This window comes from Neophocaena asiaeorientalis, unplaced genomic scaffold (genome assembly GCF_003031525.2).
Source record: "Neophocaena asiaeorientalis asiaeorientalis breed wild unplaced genomic scaffold, Neophocaena_asiaeorientalis_V1.1 scaffold278, whole genome shotgun sequence".
NCBI classification, from domain to species: Eukaryota; Metazoa; Chordata; class Mammalia; order Artiodactyla; family Phocoenidae; genus Neophocaena; species Neophocaena asiaeorientalis.
In genome coordinates, this window is record NW_020174431.1 from 1572069 (window position 1) to 1594052 (window position 21984).

A 21984-nucleotide genomic window follows, 5' to 3' on the forward strand; every position below is an offset into this window, starting at 1 on the left:
CCTCTTCAAGTCCTTGTCCAACATTTCCAGGTTCTAGCTCAAGTTTTATTTGCATGTTTTTCCACCACCCAAGACTCAGTATATCTAAAATGAAACCCAGAATTTTCTTTCAAAGCTTATTCCTCCGTATTTCTTTATTTGCATTAACAGTTACCCTTCCTAACTTTACAGTTGTTGGCATCTTTGACTTCTTGCATATATCCTTTTCCTTTCCCACTGGTCCTACCTTAGGCAAAGTTCTTGGTCCCTGACTGTGATTTTTGCATTATGGTTCCAGCCATCTTTCAAGCCATCTTAAACACCACCTTACAACATACCTCTCATTATCTCTCTCACGTGCTCAGTAAAACCCTCTGTTCATCTGTCTTTACCCACAGCCTGAGACGTCAGGCTGTGAGTTTGCTTTTCATGCTCCTTTGGGAAAGCCTTGCACTTTTCCCTTGCTCAGACCTTTGAAAAAAATAACATGGCCTTCAAGGTACTGAAACAACATGTTACAGCCTCTTCCCTAGTGTCTTTGCCACCCTCATCTCATCTGCCAGAATTGGTTTCTTCTCCTGAACTCCTTGCTAGCTGTACAGCTTATTTTGGACTTGTCAAAAGCTGTCTTGCATTACTTATCTCTTCGTGTGGCCTAGCTTTACACAATGGTCTGTTAGCGCTTTAGGAGCGTATATGAAACCTAGTTTTTTCTATCACCCATAGCGTCTAGAATAGTGCCTTTTACATAGATTTCTCAGATATCTCTGACCCTAATAAATCCTAATAGAAACGTTTTTGCAAATTATCAGCATCATATCATTCATAGTAGCATATGGTTAAGAGGAAATCCTACTTTTCGAAATAGAATACAGTACTTACTGTTAAAGAAGAAACTCTGCTTTGTTGCAGGCCTACCAAACCAACAGAAGTAGGGTTGCTTCATAGATGCAAGGCTTTGGACTAGAAATTGCACTTACGTAATATAAAAGCAAGGCCCCTGGATAATTAGGCTTTTCTTTAGTATATACATTTTTTAACTCTGAATTACAATTTTCTTAAAGTTGTCAAGTCCGTTCTAAATTATTTTCTAGGAAATAGGGTTTTATAGAAAAAGTATCCCTGTGTGCAGCTAAGTACTAAGAAAGGTAACCTAGATACGCAATTCATTTGTCTTTGGGAATGCTTTTTAAATCAGGAAAAGCCTTACAGTAACCCAGTTTCCTTTTCCCCTCTGGTCTCACTATAGAAATTCCAAACCTCTTGATAAAGAGCTTTCTCTGGCAGAGAAAGCGGAGAGGCCTAGGTGTGCCCCGCTGTCAGTTAAGGGCTGTCACGTGCCCCTCGGGTGCCCGCCCACTAGACCCGGCCCAGCCGGCCCCGCCCACAGAGCCTGGAGTGCTGCTGGCGTCTCGAGCGCCCGCAGAAGCCGCTACGCCGGAGACGCTGGGTGATGGCTGCGCGGGGCAGCTGAGCGCCCAGCCGAGCTGAGCCGAGCCGGGCCGAGCCGGGAACTTCCCTGCAGGCTGCCGACTCCGGGAGGACTCGGGCTGGGGGCGTGAGGGTACTCGGAAAGCATGGTGGCGCACGATGAGGTCGGAGGTCTCCTACCTATTAAAAGGACTATACGAGTCCTCGATGTGAACAACCAGTCCTTCAGAGAGCAGGAGGTGAGACTTGAAAAGCCAAAGGAAGGTTTCTAACTCCACGAAACTTATTCGATGTTTAACAGTTTATTAACAGTATATTGTTAAACTTTTGATCTCACTGAGTATTAAAATGTATGACTTTGATTTACATACAGGTTTGAAATGTGTTTAGGAACATTTATGCATAGCGTAGCTTGAGTGTACACAAACTTTTATACAAAAGAAAAACATTTTAAATGTATATGCTGTTCAGTTTGGTTAAATTGGTCACATTTCTGATGCTTAATACAGTTTTCTGTTTGGTTGAGGTTTTTTGGTTTTGGGGGGGTTTTGACCTGCATTTATTTATATTACCTAGTAAGTCTTAAGAACTGCTTTGTGGAGTAAGAGGAAAATAAGAATCCCTTCCTTGCAAGTTAGTGCTAGTGAACAAAATGCCATCTGACCTAGTGTTCATTTTTCTTTCCATGTCTAATAAGTTCATTGTGTGTGACTTTTGTTCTTAAGAAAGCAAAATGTGTTAAAATATTTAAGCCAACAAACCATTATTTAGGTGCTTCTGCCCTCCTTGCTTTAATTACGTAAGTCGTACTTTTTTAAAGTCTTTATGAACATTTATCAAAATAAGTGATTTTTATGCCATTTTATTTAATTTTGATAGTTGACTTAATACTGTGTGGGCATTCTATTTATATAGCACAGCACAATATATATACACTCCATGGTTATACTATATTATTATACTTCTTATCTTCATTGGGGAGATGGTTTTGTGGTTGTATACATATATCAAAATTATCTAATTATACATTTTAAATATGTGCAATGTGTTGTATATCTCAGTATAGCTGTGTATCATACATACGCACACCTTTTGGTAGTTAGAATAGCTGCCGTCTTTCAAAGGTATACTTTTATTTGGTGTGATTTGTCTTTGTTTTTCTATTTGTTTGGTTTTGTTTATATGTTTCTGTTTTCTCAAAAGTGGTCATCAGTGTAAATACTAAAACTGAACTAGTCTTTTGAACTAGTCTTTTTGTTTGGTATCAGACACCGGCCATGTTCTGGCACACCTTTATTCCAAAGATTAAAAACACCAGGAATGTTGTCAGGTTTTTAGCAACACAGCCTTAAATAAATAACTAAATTTGACTATTTCTATTACTAAGAGGAAAGGGAAGACATCCTGTGAGATAACTCATCTTTATCTATTTATAAATAACTTTTTCTTTTCATTCTTCTTAAAGTTCTTGCCAGGTAGAGGAGAAAATTATTTATCTAGTAACCCAAATGAGTAAACCCAGACACATGTTTTTTTGTGTGTCTTGATTTGGTTGACTCTAGAAGAGACCCTCCTGGAATGTATTCTCTTATGTGACATCATTAGGAGAAAAAAAACGTTTTACAAAAAAACCGGGTTCACAACAGAATTTTTCCATGTTGTTGCTTTTATGTGCAAGGTACATTCCAGTAAAAGACTTGAAATTGATGTTAACAATTTTCTGTTTATAGATATCCAGAAAATATTTTAAGGCATAAAATCTGACTACAACTGGATTAGTAAAATAAATAGATTGATTAAAAACTCGTCTCAAGTCAGATTCCCTATAACAACGCATGTGATTGCCTGGCTAAACTAGATAGTGTGGTTAAAAGGTAACCTAAGTAAACAACATAAATGAATATTACAGTTCGTAAAGTGAACTCTAGCCCTGGTGAAAGGTTGCCTACAGTAGAAAAAGTTCCTTGAGTATGTAAAACTTGTTGGTGTTCTTTATCTATTCCCGTAAGTTTTCAGATTGTCTTTTGAGGAGGGTGTGTAGTTTCAGTATCTGTACTCGTTCTTTAAGCTTCTTGTATTTACCATAATGCTGTTAACAATGCTCCAAAACAAAAATAAACAACCACGGCAGCAAAACCATTATGAAAACCTTATTCTGGGTGATGGTAAGATAGGTAGAGTCCTACTCCTCTCTTCCTTCTTTACCTCCAAACCCTGTACCTGCATTGTGTCTGCAAAGGGGCAGAGGTGGGCGGAATCCCAGCTCTCAAAACACCAAACCAAAATAAAGTGGCTCGTCTAGACCTCTAAAGAAAAACTGCTTTTGGTTGTAGCTCACATGAACCAAATTCTAATCTATGAAGAGACAATTTTTTGTCCCTACCCTATAGGTGACCTATGAATGCGTAGTTCATAACACTTTTCCACAAAAGTTGTCTGTATGATTTTTTTCAAATAATGTATTTATCCTGGAATTCGTGAGCCATATTCAGTATTATGCCTTTACATTTCAGTCACACTTTTTGAGTTATTTTATTCATTAAAATTCTTCATACTTTTGAAGTAAATATATATGCTAAAAGTTTGTGTTTTGTCTGCCAAACATTCATCACATATGAACTTTTAGTAAGGCAGGAAAGTTACTTTTGGATCTTAAAAGCCTGTGTGAAAAGTACAAGGTGTCCTCCCACCCCACCCCCTCCCCCATATACTTCCTGATTCAGCACTACTTTGGTACAGAGAGATTTAAGAGTATCATGCTGTACTGACTGAGCTAGCCAGGCGCTCTTACCAGACGTTTTAGATTAGATACAGCCCTGAGACTAAGTTACTCTTTGTGAAGAAGTGAGATTATAGGTGGGTTTCTAAAGGACTGTGGAATATATTTAATAACAAAATACTGCTTATTAGCATTATATCCTGACACACTAAAGAGACAAAATCCACATTTCAGAGTTTTAGTTTCAGAAAGGTGCTTTAGATATGTTTACACTTAATTATCTAAATCTAAATTCTGTAGTTTTTATTTTAAATATCACAGTTTTAAATTACCAGGAAATTAATAGTTGTACTGATCCAAAGATAAGAATTTTTTGATTTTATGTATTAAATTAGATATCAAAAATTCTTTTCCTTCCAGCTAAACTAACGTTTCCTTTCAAATTCACTGGGAAGAGCACCTTTCCAAAGACTTTTAAATTGAAATTAAATATTTTATGATTTACTAGGAAGTCAAATGGGTTATGATCTAAACAAGGAAGAGGAATTAACCTCTTTCCAAACTATGGAACAGAACTTTCTGACAACTGCTTTGTTTCTAGTTGGCGTTGGCATATCTTACTTTGTGAGGTAATTATATCCCCATTCAAACAGAAGTGTCTTTGTCCTGTCTTTACTCAAGAGAAAGGAATGCCTTCTGCCGCCTTCTGCCCATGCATGTGTCGCTTCAGTCTCGCACAGATGGGTCTGGTAAAGGCATCCACACATGGCCTTGGCCACACAGTGTGTCATTTTACTACATATCCTGGAGCCTTCTTTTTCGGTTCATTTAACATTGGCACATTAGTGGCTTTATAGTCATAGTTTTACTTTGGAGTTAATTATTTTGGCGGGGGAGGGTTGGTCTACAGCCCCACCTCTTAAGGACTCAGGGGCCTGAACTCTGTTGGTTGTCCACAAAGTCTTCTTACCTTAGTGGGTCATATTCCCTCCTCATATGTGTATATACCTTTAGGAGCTTTAATAAGTCTAACTGCTTCTTTGAATATTCAAATCATTTAAGTTTCTTTCCAGAGGATTTTAACCCTTTCTGCCACTTTACTTTTAAATTATTCTTAGGGAATTATTTTTACTCACTTTTCTCATCTCTTTTTTATGACCAGTCAATTCTTTGATTGGTCATATCAAATAATTCTTAGGAAAAAAATTTTTTTATCTGTCATTTTTAAGTGGTAATTTTTATATAATTTTTTATCGTATATCCTTCTGAAGTCTCATTAAAATTATTTTGTCAAGTATGCCACAATTGTCAAAGGCACCAAATATAAACAAATAATTATGCTCCATAGACATCATAAAGGATAGGCCTGTTCTGTGATCTGGCCTTCTTTATCTCAATAGCTGTGTGAGTCACCTAATGGTATGCCTCCATTTTCCTAGCAGTAAAATTAGAGTAATAAAAAAATTTGTAAAATTTTGAGGTCTTTGAATGATAAATGATGTTTGCTATACTATTATTATTTTAAAAACAATATATGTAAAATAATATGTCCTCTGAATTTGTATATATTTTTCCTTGAAGTTAATTAAATGTATGAAAGAGGATCTAATTATTTATAAATACCAACATTTACATAGTAAGTGGAAATATTCCTAAGAAAGAATGTTAGTAATGGGTAAAACTTAGTATGCTCCAAGAACTGTTCTGAGCCCTTTAAACATACCTTAATCTTCATAACACCTTTATAAGAGAAGTTCTAATATTAACCCCATTTTACAGATGAGAAAACTGGGACCGAGGATGTTTCATATCAAGTGTCCAAACCAGGATTTGGGCCCAGTCAGTCTAATTCCAGAGGCGGATTGTCCTCTTAACCACTGTCCTAACTGTGCTAGAATACCTCCACAACAGGGACCTACCTCACTGCCTTTAGAGCTGACCCATTCCAATGTCAGATGTGTTCATTTAAAAGCTATTCTCTAACTGAAGTATTCAGGAGTAAAATAATAGAATGTCTGGCATTTGCTTTAAAATATTTCAGTAGAGGCAGAGATGAAACAAATTGTTACACTAAAAACCGCTGAAGCTGAGTGATAAGTACATGAGGTCCATTATGCTATTCTCCCCTTTTGTGTATGTTTGAAATTTTTCTAAATAAGGAGGTGTTTTTTAAAAGTTACTCTCTATATTAAGCTAAAAGCTTCTAAAGGTTTTTAGAATCTAATTGTTTGTTTTAATTTTGGGTTTTTTTCTGTTTAATGATAGTATGTTATGTTCTCAGAGTGATGTTCAGATATTTGACTGGCCTTTCTTACACCATTTATTATTTAATAAATTACTGTTATTCATTAGTGTTCTTTGTATTTCAACAATGAAAAACAACATTCATTTTCAGAGTTCCATGTTTCTGCATTTTATACTGTACAAATATCTGGTTTTTGAGAGGGCTTAACTTTGTCCAAACTTGTTTGAAATCATTACACCTAAACACACATTTAGTATAACTTGTTTTTGTTTTCACAGGAGCCAAGCAATAAAAGAGTTCGGCCTCTAGCTCGGGTCACATCCTTGGCAAATTTAATTTCTCCTGTAAGAAATGGAGCCGTCAGACGATTTGGTCAAACCATACAGGTAGGGACAAGTAATGTAGTGAGGGGACTTTTTATAGAAGCCTAAAATTTGCATTTTCTTTGAGTCATACAAACATGTTTTTACTATTATACTTAAACATAACTTTCCTTTTTTGGAATGTGCTGGTAAGGCATATTGTTGCCAGAACAATATTTATATAACCTCATTATATTAGTTTGTATCTTATATCAAAGCAAGATCTTTGATAATTTTTATTCCCAGAGAGAACTTTGACTGATAAATATTTAGAATACTGCTAGATAGAAGCTTGGATAAATGATTGTTTTATGCATAGAGAAATTCTCAGAACCTTGCTTTTAATTTGTCTTTCTATTTTTTTTTTTAAGAAAAAAAGTAATAATTCCTGTATCCTCCAAACCTTCTTCTCGTTCACCTCTTTTCTTTTCAGTCATTTACCCACCTTGCTTTTAATTTGTCTTTCTATTTTTTTTTTTTAAGAAAAAAAGTAATAATTCCTGTATCCTCCAAACCTTCTTCTCGTTCACCTCTTTTCTTTTCAGTCATTTACCCTTCGTGGTGACAACAGATCCCCCGCTTCTGCCCAGAAGTTATCCAACAGATCTACAGTCCCGGCGCCCGCCAAAAGGAGAAGCAGTGCCCTGTGGTCGGAGATGTTAGACATCAACATGAAGCAGTCTTTAACCTCCAGAGAGATCAAGCGTCAGGAGGTGTGCCATGCTCAGTAGCAAGACCATGTGTACTGGCTTAAACTAAAAAAAAAAATAGACCCTGATTCTGTTGTTGTTTTTTGTTTTTTTTTTTTTTTTTTTTTTTTTTTTTTTGAGACTTAGCGGCCATGGCTCACGGGCCCAGCCGCTCCGCGGCATGTGGGATCCTCCCGGACCGGGGCACGAACCCGTGTCCCCTGCATTGGCAGGCGGACTCTCAACCACTGCGCCACCAGGGAAGCCCTGACCCTGATTCTTAAACATATGTTTTGCCAGAAGAATAGCAAACTAATGCCTATGGCAAGATAAACTTGCATTTTTATACTTGAAGGCCATTCATAACACATGCTGAGCAGCACCTGAGATGGGGGATGGTCATCCAGTTTAACAACTCGGATGGGGTAGAATTATGAAACCTACGGCATCCTCTAATTTGAGATTCCATTCTGAATTAGTTTTCAGATGGAATCACTTTAAAAAGCGCCATTCAAAACGTCAGTTAAATGGTAACTATCAGTTGTATATAATTTTTGTTTCTCAAAGGGAGGAGTGATCTATGATGTTTGCTGGATTTCTTTTTAGGCAATATATGAAATGTCCCGAGGTGAACAGGATTTAATTGAGGATCTCAAGCTTGCAAGAAAGGTCAGTAAATAACTTTCTATCATGTGCCATAGTTTTTAAAAATTACATTTCACAAATTCTAAAGGATGATTTTCTTACCTTTAGAAGTTGAAAAGTAGAGAATATCTACTGGTGAATACTTCTTTTAGATGAGGTTTATTAGATGCATCTCTTCAAATATGAATATCAGTAAGTCTATTTTGGGCTTAACATATACTTTAATTTCTTTTATGTATAAAATAGAATCCACACTAGTTTTACATAGTTAGTCATGCTTGCATTCAAGTACAGATCTCTCATCATGTTTTATTTGCTTGATCTCTTTGTGTGACACATTTCTCCCCTCTGACAGGCCTATCATGACCCCATGTTAAAGTTGTCTATTATGTCAGAAGAGGAACTCACACAGATATTTGGTGATTTGGACGCTTATATACCCCTGCATGAAGGTAAGATATGCTACCTAATTTTCGTAGGATTCTGAACAGCAGTAACAAGTGATTTTAAGTCTAAACTTCTAACTTAGTGCTGAATATTTTTTAAATTTTTATTGAAGTATAGTTAATTTAAATATTATATTAGTTTCAGGTGTACAGCATAGTGATTAAGATTTTTTATAGATTATACTCCATTTAAAGTTACTATAAAATATTGACTGTATACCCTGTGCTGTACAATATATCCTTGTAGCTTATTTATATTATACACAGTAGTTTGTACCTCTTAATCCCCTGCCCCTATCTTTCTCCTCCCTGAATTATTTTTTAAATAAACCTATTATTGGCATTTCTGCTTCTTTACACTTCAGATTTGTTGGCAAGAATAGGAGAAGCAACCAAGCCTGGTGGAACAGTAGAGCAGATTGGTCACATTCTTGTGAACTGGGTATGTAGCAAGTTGTTGCCTTCAGATAGGTTTATACAGATGTGCCAGACTTGTCATTTATGATCAATATCACATTGATTTGATCCAGTTACTGGATTCTAAAATCAGATAAATAAGGCGTTAAAACTGAACAAATTTACATAGCTGTAGAAGTTATAGTCTCTGTTTAAAAAATATTTCATGAATGATGCAGTTTCATTTGTTTTAAGAATATGTTCCTCCTTAGACAGAATTCCCACATTATATACCATCAGTTATCTGTTTTATTCTCTCAGTTAACATTTGAGTGCCTGCCAGATGCCAGCCACTGTTCTAGGAGGGGTGACTAGAGATTCAGTGATAAAAGATGGTCTCTGCATTTATAGTCAAGTGAGAGAACAGGCAGTAAATGACCAGTCTCAAGGCTGTTGAAGAATGTGAGAGAGGAGGGCTCAGGTGTCCTGGGAATACAGGAGACCAGCATGTAACTGAGGCTGGGGAAGTAGGAGGCATGAGTCTTTGTTTGGATTTAGCCATATTAGGGAAATTGAAAAAGGGCATTCTCAGATTGGCCCGAAATACTATCCAACCCCCATTATCACCTGCAGGAGAATTTTCACAGCTTGTTAAAACTTTCAAGAATAGCTATAAGTATTCTATGGTAAATTATGTTGGTTTTTCAAATGTTAAACTGATTCTGAACTACTGTGATAAACCTCAAAGGATCATATAATAAGCTTTTGATTAAAAAAAAGAATAGCTATAAGTTTTCTGTTTTGTGTCCACAGTCTTACTAATGGACTAAATTGTAACAGGAACTCATTATACTTTGTTTTCTCTTATTACTCTTCAGTTGCCAGGCTTGAATGCCTACAAAGGCTACTGCAGTAACCAGCTGGCAGCCAAAGCTCTTCTTGATCAAAAGAAACAGGATCCAAGAGTCCAAGACTTCCTCCAGCGATGTCTTGAGTCTCCCTTCAGTCGAAAACTAGATCTTTGGAGCTTCCTAGATATTCCTCGAAGCCGCCTCGTTAAATACCCTTTACTGTTGAAAGAAATTCTTAGACACACTCCAAAAGATCACTCTGATGTTCAGCTTCTGGAGGAAGCTGTAAGTAGTCCAATAAGTGATTCTTACGTTTTTCAAGTTTACATATTAGCTTGCCTGAGAAAGATATACAATGATACTCTCACACTGTCTGCATGTTGAATCAGCACAGTGAAGTTTTCTGTAGTCATTTTAAGTTCTCGTATGTTACTGCACTTTGCACTAATAAAGAGATGTGTAATACATAACACATTTTATATTTATATTTCAGTTAGAAGACCGGATTCTAATCTGATCTCTTCGATCAGCTAGCTGTGTGACTTTGGGCAAATCACCCATTTGGCTGAGGCTGTAAAATGAAGGGACGGCTGAATTACCCGATTTCTAGAGTCCCTTCAAGCTTTAACATTTTATCATTTTAATGTGACATTTTAGTCCTGTAGGGAAACAGGATAAACTAATATGCTGAAAATGCTACATTGATTTTTTTTTAATTATTTTTAGATATTGATAATACAAGGAGTTCTCTCTGATATCAACTTGAAGAAGGGTGAATCGGAATGCCAGTATTATATTGACAAGCTGGAGTATCTGGATGAAAAGCAGAAGGACCCTAGAATTGAAGCTAGCAAAGTATTGCTTTGCCATGGGGAACTGAAAAATAAAAATGGACATGTAAGTGCATTTGGACACTAACATACGAAGTGAGCAGTTACTGCCCTTTTCTCACTGTTTAATTTTTTTCCACATTGATTATGAAGCAGGTTTATAAAATAAACTCATCACATACTGAAAGAAGGTAACTGGATTTTATGTTACCAGCTTTGGTAAAGCAAACATTTGGTTTCTGTCATTACCGAATAAGTTAAATGTCTTGGGTGGAGAATCAGTAATCATTTATTTTTTAGTTTTGAAGCATAAATCAACTTGTTTGGCTAGGGGTTCCTTTCTAAATAAATTATTAGTTTTATGATGTTTAATAAAAAAGCATATCCTTCAAAAAATTTTTTTGAAGAGTTTATAGTAATAAAAGTAGTTTTTAGCACTACTAAACAAATTTTTACAGCAGATTGAATGAGAGCAAACTTATTTTTTAAATCTTAATTACAAAGGTACCTGCTAGAACTAAGTATAAGCATGGGATGGTATTTTTATTTCATTACGTGCTTTTCAGAAGCCCAATTTGTAAGTTGAGGTTCTTTTTTGGAAAAGAGTTAATCTTTCATCTCTGATTTCTATCATGAGGCCTCATTGTTCTATAAAAGCTTAAATTTATGTGGGACAAAACAGAACAATTAACATTTTTACCAGCTTACATTTTTAAATTCTCACCCTGTTAGAAGACTGTGGTGTATAGTCCTGGTGTTTCCAGTCACGTTACCACCGACAGTCAGGTCTTTGTGGTGCATAGCGTTTGCTCAGCTGCTGCTGAATCTAATGTTACACACGGATAAAAAAGTTGCATATAGTCTGTGATGACAAAAGCTCTCTGAGGAGAACATGCATAACTTCAAAATCACCATCGTTATGAAGTCATTTGTAAGGGGGATCTTAGTAAATCAATTTGATGAAATTAGTAAGATCAAATCAAGTTGTTTTTACAATGGATTTCAGTCACTTAAAGTCACAAAGTTCCATATCTAGGAAGCATTTTTTTTTCTCTCATTTCTCCAGAAACTCTACATTTTCCTGTTTCAAGACATCTTGGTTTTGACTCGGCCTGTTACACGAAACGAGCGTCACTCCTACCAGGTTTACCGGCAGCCAATCCCAATCCAGGAGCTGGTCTTGGAAGACCTGCAGGATGGAGATGTGAGGATGGGAGGGTCCTTTCGAGGGGCTTTCAGCAATTCAGATAAAGGTAAAAATACATGCTTTAAAATAGTTTCAATAATCATAAACTCAGTTTTAATCTATAAGAATTCTGTCCCCACACAAAAAACTAAAAATGAAATGGGTTCCATCATCCTATACCTATTACACTCCTTGAGTTGGCAGGTGCTGTGCTGCCAACTAGGTACAGTTAGGTACAGCACATGTACCTAATAAGTAACATCTAGGCACTATGTAATGTATCTGCCTAACATGTGCATGCTGTATAAATACCAGCACCCATATTCACTTTATCTAGAATATACTTTTTAAGTCTGATTTCCATTTTTTAATTTTTCTTTTTCTAGCTAAAAATATCTTTCGAGTTCGCTTCCAAGACCCCTCTCCAGGCCAGTCCCACACTCTACAAGCCAATGACGTGTTCCACAAGCAGCAGTGGTTCAATTGTATCCGAGCGGCCATGGCCCCTTCCCGACAGGCCACCAGCCCCTCCGAGCTGCAGGGCTTGCCAGAGCCCCACGAGGAGTACAGAGAGAACTGCCCCCCTGCCAGCAATGCCAGGGCCCAGAGACGGGCGTCCACGGCATCCAGCGTGACTCAGGTGGAAGTTGATGGAAACGCTTCCGAAAGTGGCACCCCGGTGCACACAGCAGACGATGCTAAGGGCACAAAAGCGCCCCGAGCCCAGGCTGGCCTCCGAAAAGCCAGGGACAAAGCCCAGGTCGGTGGCAAGCGGAAAGAGACACTGGTGTAAAGGAAGCTCTGTGGTAACCGGGGGAGAGACTTTATTTATAACTGTGTACAGTTGTTCTTTCTTGTAATGTGAGTATGGGAGCGTTGCAGGGTTACTTAATACCAGTCTTCACATTTTCTGTGTTTTTGGTTGGGTTTTGGTGGTGGTTTTTTATTTTTTAATTTTTTTTAATGGCAGCTAAAGATATATGCAGATTACTGTTAACCTGCAGTCTTTTTTTTTTTTCCTCAGATCATCTAGAACATGTAAGTCTGGTATTTTTAATCAAATGAAATACTTATGAAATGGGTTTTCTCTTCATTCTGCATTCATTGTGACTTTTTTTTTTTCTTTTTCTTTTTTGCGTTATGCGGGCCTCTCACTGTTGTGGCCTCTCCCGTTGCGGAGCACAGGCTCCGGACGCACAGGCTCAGCGGCCATGGCTCACAGGCCCAGCCGCTCCGCGGCATGTGGGATCTTCCCGGACCTGGGCACGAACCCGTGTCCCCTGCATCGGCAGGCAGACTCTCAACCACTGCGCCACCAGGGAAGCCCCATGACTTTTTAATACCAATTGTGATATTTATAATATTGGCCAAAGCTTAAAATTTTGCAAATACAAGGATTTTACCAGTGTTTATTTGATAAACTTTGCATGCAGAATTTGAAATTTTAACATCAGCGTCTAAGATCTACTTGCAATATATGTTTGCAATATTTCAGAATTTATGTTGAAACATAAGTTCCTTGGAAAAACAAAACTTAATAGGTTTTCCATTTTACCAACTGGAATGCTTTTTATTAGTTTGTTTTTCACTGCACATTCCTCATTTTTCATTGATTTAACCTGCCAATTATTTAATTTTTTCATTGTAAAGTAGTTTTTAGTATTTGCTTTTATTTTTTTACTTTGATGCCTTTTCAAATTGGCATGTCTTTAAAGTGTTTTTCTTCCTTGATTAAAAATGTGTGTGTGTGTGTGTGTGTGTGTGTGTGTGTGTGTGTGTATTTTTTTAAATCATATTAACTTTACCAAGTGAAATCAAGCCATACTGTTTTTGAGCCAGTTAAGAAAATTGCAATTTTTAAAGTGTAGTATTTCAGGGTTAGAACATACATGAAATGACTCAGTATATTCTGGACTACTGAAAGAAAACCACCTTAAGGATTTCATGGAAAGTTAATATTGTCTGAAAAGCAAGAGGGAAGGAAGTTGGCTGGTAATAAGTATTAAAAAAAAAAAAGAGGGAAAAAGAGTGTAGTTTTGTCTTAAAGTAAAAAATGTCTGGTTGTGTCAGACATTTATGAAAGATAGTAAAAGCTAAACTTGAGAGTGTGTAGTAAGTTGTAGAAGGCTTGAGGGAAGTGAACTGTATTTGCCTTGGTTTACAATACTTGCAAATAATGGATTTGAAAAGAAAATGTGTTGAAAATTTGACCATATGAGATCAGTTTTGGCAGATGTATTCATAAGAGACTGGTGAATCTTCTACTATGAAATGTTTCTGTTCAAATGAGATTGTAGTCTTTAAGGCGGGGGTGCTAAAAGCCCTATGTCATGGCAGATTTGTAATGGTGATCAGCTCAAGTAAATGTTGACTATTATGTGAACTATATTTGGCCAGTGGAAATGAAAATTGAAAAAGACTGTAAATAGTTACATCCAAATGATTTCTCTGTATAAATGAAGTATACAATTAAAAAAAGAAAGTCACACACATAATCACCCTTAAAGGTTTCTTGGCTGGTGGAGGTTCGGGGGACGTTTGCCAGAATGCGTTGGTATAGCAAAGGGGGTGATGGCAAGCCTCACAAAGTTCTTTAAAAAGTCATAAATACTTACACCTTTGAAATTCATTGAAAAGTAAGAGAAAAAGCTTCAATTAGGTCAAGTTTTTTGAATCTTATTAAACCATTTACAACACATTATAATCAGAAATAGCAGTTGAATTGAAGACAGCTGAACATCTGGCCACTTTCTGGATACAATAGTAGCGCTATTAGCAAAGCATCCTCATTAATTTGATTAATTTTCAGATTTTAACTTAGGTATCTCAGGTTTCTAACTCTGGAAATTCAAAGTCAGTAGTATAGGTTATACCAGTGGTTGTGATCTGAAAAATCAGCAAGATTTCTAATCATTTGTAGAGATGTTATAAGATACAGTCTCTTCCAGAATTACCTTGATCAGCCTCAAGTTGTAGAAACAATAGTAGTTCTAATATTGTTAATGAAATGATGTTTTACTGAAAACTCTAGCTTCCTTGGGTTCACTCAAGGGAAAAAATAAGACCCAGAAACTGAATAATTGTGTAGAATGGACACTCTTCGTAAATTGCATCTATATTTGAGAACATCTGACGATTTAGCCTAGTAGTTCTCAAGCCTGTTTGGGCATCAGAGTCACGAGGGGTACTTTGAAAAAAATAAAGGTAACTGGGCCTCACCCCCTAGCTCCCCTCCCCCAATTCCTACACCTGTTTCACTGAGTCAGTATCTGGGGGGTGGGAGTAGAAGGCTGATAATTTATATTTGTAAACACTCCCCCCTAGTGATTCTGATACAGTGCATTCCTTGGGTCAGCACTTAGTAATCACTGATCTAGCCAGTAGCCATTATGTAAATGCTATATAGTAAGTACTGACATATATCTATTAGCTTCTCAGTTTGCCTTTAAACTCTTCAGAGTCTGAGTTGAAGTAAGTACAGTTTTTCTTTTAACTTCTTTCCATGAGCATGTTTGTATATTTTGAGCAAAGGGTAGTCTCTCTGAACTGAGGGCTCAACCTAGGATGTGTGCACACAGGTGGGAGGGAAGGTCAGGTATCTGGATTAACTGTGAGCCAGTGGGACACCAGTGTCACTAAATCACCCTTGAAGCTATTAAGACTGGCATTTCCTCAGCTGATCCGGGAGGCGACTCGCCACTCTTGTGCTGGCTTAGCTCTACTTTATGTTTAGTGCTTGAGTAAACGTGCAGACCCAGCACAGTACTTGGTTTTCTACAGTATATGTATGGCTAACGCTAATGTTACTGAATCCATTTTACAGCCATCTGCAAATGCCTGGCTAAGGCTCCCGTCTGTCAGTCTTGATGACTGAGATACAGACCAAAGGGGGCATCTCTCCAGTTCTCTTCCTTATTAGAACTCCTGCCTGTCCCTAAAGGGGAAACTGGTGGGTAGTATTGTCTGTTAGGGTTAGAAGTCCTGGGTTTCAAAGTAGGTGATACCTCAACCTGCAAACTTGGGCTTTTCTTAATCAGCATTAGCGAACACCCTTGAAAGAATCGCATTCCTTTGTCCATTGAAGCTAATACCCATGAGAGGAATATCCTAGCAAAGTAAATCTCCCTCAGTCCTAGAGTCTAGAACTTCCTATATCAGAGGAGTTTGGGGTTTTGCTTGCATATTTGAGCAACTCCAGAACCAACTGCAAGTCTGAGGAACTTACCAGATATGGTGGTTTCCTCAGGTCTGGTGGTACATAATCTTATTTAGCATGCGCGCTTTGAGACAATGGGAGCATCCACTAGGGTAACAAATAAATGTTTAAATCCATAGCTTCAAAATGATTCTGTAAGAAAAAGCACAACCTTTTAAATCGCCTTTGGAGTATCTCATGAAACCAACTTACTCCTCTGAGAACTGACTTAAAAAAAATCAAGCATGCATTCTGCCTTTTCCTCTACAAACTGTATCTCAGGGTAACTGAACAGCTGAGAAAGGGAAGATTTTCTTTATAGCAGTAGCCCAGCTAATCAATGAAGAAGGCATGATAGAATATCACCATTTTGTAAGCCCTGGTGGATTGATGGATCTAGATTTCAGCCGTTAATAAAGACCACCAGCCACGGCGTACCTCCTGACAGTGGTGCCCCCTACCACCTAAGCAGTCTTCTCAAGAAAATCAGCCTGAGTTGCATCTGCAGGAAATTAAGACAAATGACAGTTTCTTCAACAAAATAAAATTGAAAGAGAAAGATGGAGGTATCTATGACTTAAGAGACATGTCAAACCTTTGCAATGTATGGACTTACTTGGATCCTAAATCAAATTGTTTTTAAATAAGACAATCTGAAATATCCAGGATAGACTGGATATTTAAAGTCTCCTAGATATGGGGTTTTTTTATATAAATTTATTTATATTTGGCTGTGTTGGATCTTCATTGCTGCACACAGGTTTTCTCTAGTTGCAGCAAGTGGGGGCTTCTCTTATCGCAGAGCACAGGCTGTAGGCGCGTGGGCTCAGTAGTTGTGGCTCGTGGGCTCTAGAGCGCAGACTCAGTAGTTGTGGCACACAGGCTTAGTTGCTCTGCAGCATGTGGGATCTTCTGGACCAGGGCTCAAACCTGTGTCTCCTGCATGGGCAGGAGGATTCTTAGCCACTGTGCCGATAAAATTGTATGAGGTCTGAGATTTCCTTCAAAATTGCAGGGCAGGAGCATGGTTAGGGATAAAAATGAAACCAGATTGGCCAGCAGTTCAGGATTGCTTAAACAGGATGAGAGATCATGAAAATTCATTATATTCTTTGCATATCTTTTTGAAGATAAGTGAAATTTTTCACTAAAAAAGCAGAAGTTAAAAAAGAAAAAGAACTTAATGAAATTCCAGGATCCTAATGTTTCCAACTTCTCAATCTCTTAACCCACTCTGAACCCCCAGTCTTCACTTTTCAAAATAAAGGCAGAATGTTTATCAAATACAGATGATTTGCTCTCTACCCTCTCACAGATACACAAACCTTGTGCCTAAATTCAACGTTTGCGTCCTCTGTTACAGTTTGGCGACAGGATCGGACTAATCTGGATTCTGGTTTAATCCACACAGCCTTTTCCTCCCTCTACTTTCCTTTCCCTGTGTGTCTCCCTCTACCATCATCTGCTTCCTTCACCTGCCCTCTTTCCCGGACACACGAACGTGTTTTCCACCCTGAGCTGAGGCAGTGAGAAAGATGTTCCCAGGTCCCCAGTGAAGCGACTCCATGTGGCCTGACCCTGAGAATTTCCAGCAAGGGCCAGTTGGTTAACTACATCTCTGCCCCTTAAGAGAGGAGACAGCATTACAGTCTCTGGTAATGTTTGCGCTGCTGAGTAGCCCAGAAGGTGAGACAAAATCAGCTACCTTCGAAGAATTCAGCTAACCTTCCACGGAATTCAGATTCCTCTGTAGCTGCTGCTGGGGGCAGGGGTGGGGGTCTTGTTTCCCTCCCTCTCTGGGCGGGGCCAGGAGAGACAAATCAATAAAGTCAGGCCTGGAACCTCACACAGAGTTTAGTCTGATCCCCTGTTCACCGGCTGAGGCATCTGAGATCTGGAAACATCACATGACTCGCCCAGGATAAGCCGGCGGGTGTGTAGTAGAGCTGAGGTTAAAGGCCTGTGCCGGCCTGTGTGTGTCCCCTGAAGATGCCGCCTCTGCTAACAGCCCACGGAGGTTCAGAGGACCCGCCTTGGAGGACTCCCGCAGACCTTGGAAACGAGTGTGTTATGAGTAGTGACCACAGCAGAGGTTCGTGTCTGGTTCGAATAGGCAGCAGGTACGACCCTGGTCAGTTCACCTCTTCACACAGCTCTGCAGAAACTGGTTTCATTCTGTTCCCAGGAGCTGACACTGCTCTCAAATCGGAAACCAGAAAGCAGAGCTCTCTCCAGCCTTGATGCCTTACACTTCCCAGACTGAGTGCCATCTTCTTTGTTATGCAGGTGCAGGCTCAGAGTCAAAGCATCACCCAGGGCCTCATAGCTGGCAGGTGACAAAGATGGAGCTGGAAACTCGGCTCGGACTGCTGGTGCTGTTTACTCCACTCACTGTGTTCACAACTTCCCGTCTCAGGAGGTCTGGGGGTGGGGGGATGTTAAAGCTGGGGTGCAGGGAAGGGGTGGCAGAGGGTGGCCTGTCGGTGTCCCCCCACCCAGGTGGCCACAGGTGCTCTTTCAGTTTGAAAGGGAAGAGGGTGTCGCAGGGCTGGCAGAAGTGTTGGGAGTGAAGGGGAAGAAAAGAAGTGACCCCGTTTCCCTGGTTTAGAAAATGGGGGGTGGGTTGACCTGGGCTCCACGGCCCTGGCCTCTGAGCTCTCTGCTTGTGCTGAGGCCTCAAGGCCTGTTGGTCCCAGCCTTCCAACCAGGGTGCTGCCCCCCCTAAACTAGGAAGCAGAGGCTTAACTGGACATTCCGTCTCCCTTTCTTTCCCCTCAAACACCGGCTTCTCTGCGCGTTTAGAGACCCGCACCCTCAGGTTTGACCAGCGCCTGGTGTCATCCGCTGTGTTACCCACAACCTATGTGATCAGGTGGCTCCCTCGTCCCTCTGAATACAGGCCCAACTTGCTGCCTGGTGCCCACCCAGCCTGCCTTCCCCCCAGCCTGCTCCCTCCAGGACACAAGCCGCTCCCAGTAGAGGGTGTCTCCAGTGCCTCCCCAACCCCACTCTGCCACATCCCAAACACGGGACCTGAGAGTCTTCGTTCTTGCTGTGCTCCGAGCACTCTGCAAAATCAGCCCCACGCCCCCGGCAGACCAGCGGGCACAGCTCGAGGACCATATGCGTCCGTCCCCATGGCTCCCGCTGTCCGGGGTCCCCTCCTGGCAGGCCTCGTCCGCCCTTCACGCTGGCCCTGAGCACCTGGAGCTCGCACTGCGGCCCATGTGGCCCCGAGCAGCATGTGCCTTACCCCTCAGCTTCCTCTAAGAAGAGCCAACTTAAACCCACCATCCCTCCCGTCCCCGGTAGGCCTCGCCCTCTGGGTTAATTCTCCAGATTCGGTCCCTGGGAGCAGGCACCACCTTCCTCCCTGAAGGCCCTCGTCCTCCAGCTGCCATGCCAGCACATTCCCCTAGTCCTCCCTCCCTCACATCTTCTCTCCTCTGGGCCCTTCTCTTCCAGACCTGAAATGGCAGAGAGCCACAGGGCTCGGTCCCCAGACCTCTTCTTCTATGCTCCTGGGAAACCTGATCCGTTCCCATGACTTTACTGTCACCAGTGCCTGACAATTCCCAAAGGACACCTCCAGCCCTCACCCCTCCCGTGAGCTCCAGACTCACCACCTGGCATGGCAGCCTCTCCCATGTGCCCACTTGGAAATCTAAGATCTCACATTTGACGTGACCCAAGAGGACCACTGCTTGACCATCCCTAATCCTCTCCCCCGCCACCCTGAACCTTCCCCCATCTCAGTAGATGACACCACCGTCCATCCACCCTTGATTCCTCTAATTCACTCACATGCCATGACCACTCACTCTCTGAGCCGCGTCACCTTGACTTCACATCACATTCAGAATCCCACCCAGGGTGAGCTGCAGTAAACTCTGGTCCCTACATTCCACTCCTCGCCACTCTCAATCCACCCTCCATACAGCAACCAGAATGATCTTTCTAAAGAATTAGATCATGATAAGTTATCAAATCTCTTGGTTTTGTGTACTCCACTTCACGAAAACAACAAGGCCATTATCCTAAACACTAAGTCTTTAAGGGAAACCTTTAAAACGCACCTTCAAAACATCTTAGCAACTTGCTAGAATGGTACCTGAAGAAAGGAAAATTGGAGATGGGCTGAACTGTAAATTTCCTACATAAGCCTCTCTTCTAAGTCTTACAATAAATGTAAAGGTCATGTTTCTACCCTAGATAACAATAATAGTCTTCCTTAAGTAGGTCAGTGATAGTCTGTGCCAGCTGTATATCCTAGTCCTTATATTTGCTCTCCTGTTCGTTCCTGGTCTTCCTCTGGGTGGTTTTTATTTGTAAGGCACAAACATCCTCTTTTTTTTAACTCCTTGCTCTTGTTTTCACATTTAGTTTCAAGTGGCGTAGTCCTTGTTTCAATCCAGAAGATTTAACTGTTTCCTCTGAGAATTGATATTTGCTCTTCAAAATATATATATATATTTTTTATATATATATATATATCAAAGCAAAATGTTAGAGCTCTAAAAATAATTTTTTCTGTTGTTAAAAATCATACAGTTTCAGACTTCCCTGGTGGTGCAGTGGTTAAGAATCCGCCTGCCAGTGCAGGGGACACGGGTTTGAGCCCTGGTCTGGGAAGATCCCACATGCCATGGAGCAACTAAGCCTGTGAGCCACAACTACTGACCCTGCACTCTGGAGCCCATGAGCCACAACTACTGAAGCCCATGCGCCTAGAGCCCGTGCTCCACAACAAAAGAAGCCACCGCAATGAGAAGCCCACTCGCCGCAACTAGAGAAAGCCCGAGCGCAGCAGCGCAGCCCAAACTAAAATAAATAAATAAAATCATACATTTTCATCATGGAAAATTTCGATAACTCAGGAAAGTATAAAAAAGAAATTGCCTCTAGAGAATGAGAATACCCTCATCTCAGACCCCACAGGCTCCACAGACTGGAAGAAAGTATTTGTAAAAGACATATCTGATAAAGGACTATTACCCAAAAATATACCAAAAAAACAAACAAAAAACCTCTTAAAAAGAACCTCTTAAAACTCAGCAATAAGAAAATGAACAAACCAGTTTAAAAAGACTTGAGTAGACAGCTCACCAAAGAACATACATGGGTGGCAAACATATGAAAAGATATTCAACATCATAATGGCCCAAATTCAAAACACTGACAACACCAAATGCTGACGAGGCTGTGGAGCAACAGGAACCCTTCATTCATTGCTAGCAGGAAGGCAAAATTGTGCAGCCGCTTTGGAAGACAGTTTTGGCAATCTAACCAAACTACAAAACCTACCACGTGATCTAGCAATCATGCTTTTCAGCATTCACCCAAAGAAATTGAAAACTTATGTCTACACAAAAACTTGCACATGGATGCTTTTACAGCATCTTTATTCATGATTTGCCAAAACTTGGAAACAACCAAGATGTGCTGCAGTAGATGAATGGATAAATAAACTACAGTGCATCCAGACAGTGGAATATTATTCAACGCTAAAAATAAATGAGCTGTCAAGCCATGAAAAAGACATGGAGGAAACTTAAAGGCTACATGCTGTATGATTCCAACTGTACTGATGTTATGGGAAAGGCAAAACTATGTAAACAGTAAAAAGATCATTGATTTTGAGGGGTTAGTGGTGAGGGAGGGATAAATAGGTGAGGCACAGAGGGTTTTTAGGGCAGTGAAACTACCCTGAATGCTACTGTAACGATGGATACACGTCATTATACATTTGTCCAAACCCACAGAATATACAACACAAGAGTGAACCCTAATGTCAACAGTAGACTCTGGATGAGGATGACGTGTCCATACCTTTTTCCTGGATTATAAGTGAATTCCAAAGTTGGCTGCCATCTTGGAAAATCACTCTTCTGTATTTTTGATTTTTGTAACCCTGATTTCCCCTCAAATAAAAAAAAAAAAAAAGCCCTAGAAAGATAGAGCAAAAAAGAAAAGGCAAATTGTGACACCTTCCCACTCCCATCAATTTCCC

At 39.9% G+C, this 21984-nt stretch overlaps 1 protein-coding gene across 3 annotated transcripts; it reads left to right on the top strand.

The window, feature by feature from the left end:
* The first annotated feature begins 1383 nt into the window (after positions 1–1383).
* On the top strand, positions 1384–20409 carry NET1 (neuroepithelial cell transforming 1). 3 transcript variants are annotated; one of them, XM_024756886.1, is made up of 11 exons: positions 1384–1649; positions 6653–6760; positions 7282–7449; positions 8032–8094; positions 8426–8522; positions 8882–8958; positions 9791–10048; positions 10490–10660; positions 11660–11846; positions 12166–12539; positions 18261–20409. In XM_024756886.1, exons 1-11 carry the CDS (start codon positions 1557–1559, stop codon positions 18309–18311), a joined length of 1647 nt encoding a protein of 548 aa, XP_024612654.1. In that variant the 5' UTR covers positions 1384–1556; the 3' UTR covers positions 18312–20409. The 3 variants fall into 3 exon arrangements, with proteins under 3 accessions (XP_024612654.1, XP_024612656.1, XP_024612655.1); XM_024756888.1 differs by lacking the exon at positions 18261–20409 and adding an exon at positions 12804–14167; XM_024756887.1 differs by lacking the exon at positions 18261–20409 and having other exon boundaries at positions 1385–1649; positions 12166–14167.
* Positions 20410–21984: the final 1575 nt, after the last annotated feature.